At 37.0% G+C, this 3,853-nt stretch overlaps 1 protein-coding gene across 1 annotated transcript; it reads left to right on the top strand.

Annotated features, from left to right (window-relative positions):
* The first annotated feature begins 251 nt into the window (after positions 1 to 251).
* Positions 252 to 3,456, top strand: LOC110792102 (E3 ubiquitin-protein ligase RMA1H1). The gene is made up of 2 exons (XM_021996914.2): positions 252 to 409; positions 2,534 to 3,456. Exon 2 carries the CDS (start codon positions 2,561 to 2,563, stop codon positions 3,278 to 3,280), a length of 720 nt encoding a protein of 239 aa, XP_021852606.1. The 5' UTR covers positions 252 to 409; positions 2,534 to 2,560; the 3' UTR covers positions 3,281 to 3,456.
* The last annotated feature ends 397 nt before the right edge of the window (positions 3,457 to 3,853 follow it).

Consider the following 3,853-nt stretch of genomic DNA (forward strand, 5'->3'; position numbering starts at 1 on the left):
AGTTATTTTACATGTAAGTCGTATAATACTAATAATTGTATTTTTTTTCAAGGGGTTGTAAATTTTTATATAAGGTGAAATAAACAACGTAATTTTTTTTCAAAAAAAAGTTACTCCGAAGTTCCGAATAATACGTGTAGCCACGTCTTTCGCCTGAGTCGGTGAGTCCTGAGTCCTGACAAACTAAAAGTGACGCGATTACCGGTAAAACCCACTTGCTTATCTTCGTCACACTTTATATAACAAGTGCCCGTTTCTAATTGCCAACTTCAAACTTCTCTTTCCCCAAATTATTTCATTTTCTCTCTCCTACATCACCGGTTTTCGATCTTCTTACTCCTCCATTGAAGTTTCTTCTCAGAGATTCCCTTACTTTCCTGCTCAATTTCAACTCCAAGTTCTGATTCTGGTATATCCTCTTTCTATCTCCTCCATTAATTTTGTATGTGTTACTTTCCTAGCTTTTGCTTTCTAAGGGTTTATAGCGAAATTCATCTTGCCTGAAATTCAATTAGTACATCACCTGTCATGAATCATTGCTTTGATTGCTTTTTTTTGGGGCTTATTTTACTGATCATGATGGTGTAGATTATTACCACAGAGGGCTTTTTTAATTGTTTCCGCTCCAATTTTTGAATTGATTTCATGTTTACTGGAGATTATATAGTATGCAAAAACTGGAAGTAAGTTATAAAGAAAGCAATTACGCAGTATGACAAAATCACGTATTGATCGGTGATTAACAAGTTTTCCAATAAAAGGGTGACAATGTACGAAGTAGAATATGCTGATAAATTATGGAGGTTTAGCTGGTGGTCTGGTATGCTTTCAATTTCGAACCCGTAGAGACTTCTATGTTGTGATGTTAATTGAGTTAGATGATGGGTGAGTTCATACAAAATTATGTTTTAGCTTTGGACAGTTGGCTGTTCGTTTCTTCAGAAGGCAAAATGGTTGTATGAATCTATACTATGTCCCAACTGAAACAGTTCAAATAGTTTTAATTGATAATGTTTAGTTTGTCTAGTTTCCAATCTAGCAGGTTTTTCGGTGGGAATAAATTATTTTGTCCAAGTCATGGGGTTGTTCTTTAAAAAATGAGTTTGGACATTGACTTTGTTTAATTTAGACTTGACTAATTATTTGATGCTTAGTGGATATACATTAATGTTTTTTGATCCATATGAAAATGTTAGATGGCTAGAAAGACTTTAGAGAATTCAATTAAAGGTCCCAGAAAATTAATCAAATGATTTCTATAATTGTTGACCGTGTTCATGTACCAGCTTGTAGCGTAAACTTCTCAAATTCTGAAGTCACTTGCAGGCTTACAGGCTTAAAGTCCGGCCTAGCAATTTGTTTTAGTAGATTTTTTATTTTAATCCTTATGGTTGATCATCTCAACAATGAAGCTTTCATTTAGAAATAGAATATGCTTTTCCTGAGATGATATCCATGTAACACGAATTATTGGTGATAGTTTTGATGTATTGCCGTATTGGCTGTACAAACTTTATTGGTACTTCAACTGGACGTACAGAAATTTCTTTATGAGGTAAACCGCAAACCCATTTTCCATATCCATTGAATCATCCATTAGTATTTAGCAATGAGACTAGCAATTACTCTATAGGTTGGTTAGATTTATGTGAGAACCATGAAGGCAACAGATGTGGCTATATCCTTACCTGTTTGTTCTTTGAACAGGCACTAGCAACAATTTTTACATAAGAAAAATCACTGTGATTTAATATCATACGATCAAGTTTCTGTTCTCCTCCTGTGTGCTAAATAATAATCTAGTTCTATGAGTTTAGATCATGGTTTGGAAATGCACAAACCTTCGTGCCATTCGTTGTTTAGTATCGCCATGTATTGTTCGTTTCTCCAACCTGTTAAGGTCTCTTCTTGCTTGGGTTTTCTAGGATTCCACTATCCTAGTTGGGTTGGGTTTATCCTCACTTATTTCAAAGTTGTAATTAATATTAGATCGATTTTTTTTGGATATTCATGTTAGTTTATTCATCGGATAAAAACACCGAGAAAGTCTAGTTCAGGTATCCTTTGTGGAGGAGTTGCTAATTTTAGTATCTACAGTGTGGGTGACAACGAGTGCTAATTGGTATGTCATTCAACTAATTCTTATCCATCCAGCATAATTAGGACAGAGTGGTCCCTGGAAATGATTCTCTATTCTCTATTCTCTATTTGAATAATTGAAATATCTAATACGAGTACTTCTCTATTTATCTGCTTTGGATAAGCTATATTAGGCTTTTAGTTTCATTGAGCATGTTCCAGCTAGACAATGGGCCCTTTGATGTTGTTCTTTCCTAATTTTACTGCATAATTGGTTGAAGCATGCCATACATAGTAATTACATACAATCATGTGCTTAGCATATGGTTGCTTTCTGATGTCCTGCTATATTCATCTAATCTAAACCTGTTCTTTAAAAAATTTCAATCGTCAATGTGCAAGGTATTTTATCCGTTGGTCGATTACTAAATAAATACTCTTGTAATTTTTTCAGGGATCTAGTTTAAAAAACTGTTAATCTATGGAAGTCGAAAAGCAGTTTGAGCAGAAATTGAAATCTATCCCAGCTGCACCAAAAGAAGCAGAAAATCTGAATGGCTCTTTTGACTGCAATATCTGCTTGGATTTTGCCGATGAACCTGTAGTCACCTTTTGTGGGCACCTATACTGCTGGCCTTGCATCTACAAGTGGTTTCACGTCCAAAGTGCTTCTCTTCCATCTGACGAGTATCCACAATGCCCGGTTTGCAAGACCGAAATCTCTCACACAACTGTGGTCCCACTGTATGGCCGAGGCCAATCCCTGACCAATCCTGAACGCGAGGCTAAGTCACCTTCCCAGGGTGGGAGTGTGCCTCCCAGACCGACAGCATGTGGGACCCGTGCTTTGTTAAATGCTGCATCTCAGCCTAGCCACCAGCTCCCCCCACACCGTAATCCTTATCAACAACCCTTTGTAACAGGCTATGTTCACCCGTATGATGGGTCTGACGTAGTTTCTTCCTCATCATCGCTCAACCAAAATATTACTCAACCTTCTGTTGATGGTATGTTCGGGGAGATGGTGTATGCAAGGGTGTTTGGCAACTCGCAGAGCTTGTACTCATATCCGAATTCATATACTGCAGCAGGGAGCAGTAATCCTAGGGTAAGAAGGCATGAAATGCAAGTTCACAAGTCCCTAAATAGGGTTTCAATCTTCCTTCTGTGTTGCTTCATTCTTTGCCTGGCCTTTTTCTGATTGTATGTAGTTATGTACTTTTGGGGCAGGCATATCATTATTTGTATTATTTTGTAAATATACATGTATATCAGAAAAGAGTTATTTGGGCAACATGATTTATAGACGTTGCTTCATATTCTAAAGAGTGTATTGTAAAAACGTTCGATGTATTTCAGTTTTAGTCATTAGCTAAATGTCTTTTGTGATATCTTTAAACTTTAAGCAGCAATAGCAAACAGGCTAGTCATAAAATGTTACTGCAGTGCAACTGAATTCAATCAACTGATTCAGTGCTTCATCACTTTGCAACCCTTTACTTATGTTGATTATTCTGAAGTGGAATCCCTGGCCTTAGTGATTGAAGACAAGGGCTAAGGGTCGGCCGAGAGGTGATGGTGATTGAGGCATATAGGCCATCAATTTGAAGTTAGATGGTAAGAAGGGAAGTTATTTTGGCACACCTCCGTGACACAGTTTTCCGTGCTCTACTCCCAAGGGGTATGCCAAAATCAGTTTCTTGGTAAGAACTAAGAAGTGCAAAAGATTGATGTTGTTATTTCGATTTTCAGAGAATTTACAAGACTACTGCAT

The sequence above is a fragment of the Spinacia oleracea genome, chromosome 6 (assembly GCF_020520425.1).
Source record: "Spinacia oleracea cultivar Varoflay chromosome 6, BTI_SOV_V1, whole genome shotgun sequence".
NCBI lineage: Eukaryota > Viridiplantae > Streptophyta > Magnoliopsida > Caryophyllales > Amaranthaceae > Spinacia > Spinacia oleracea.

Excerpts from the sequence above, each read along its gene's own strand:
- LOC110792102 (XM_021996914.2), top strand. The coding sequence starts at position 2,561 with ATGGAAGTCGAAAAGCAGTTTGAGCAGAAATTGAAATCTATCCCAGCT.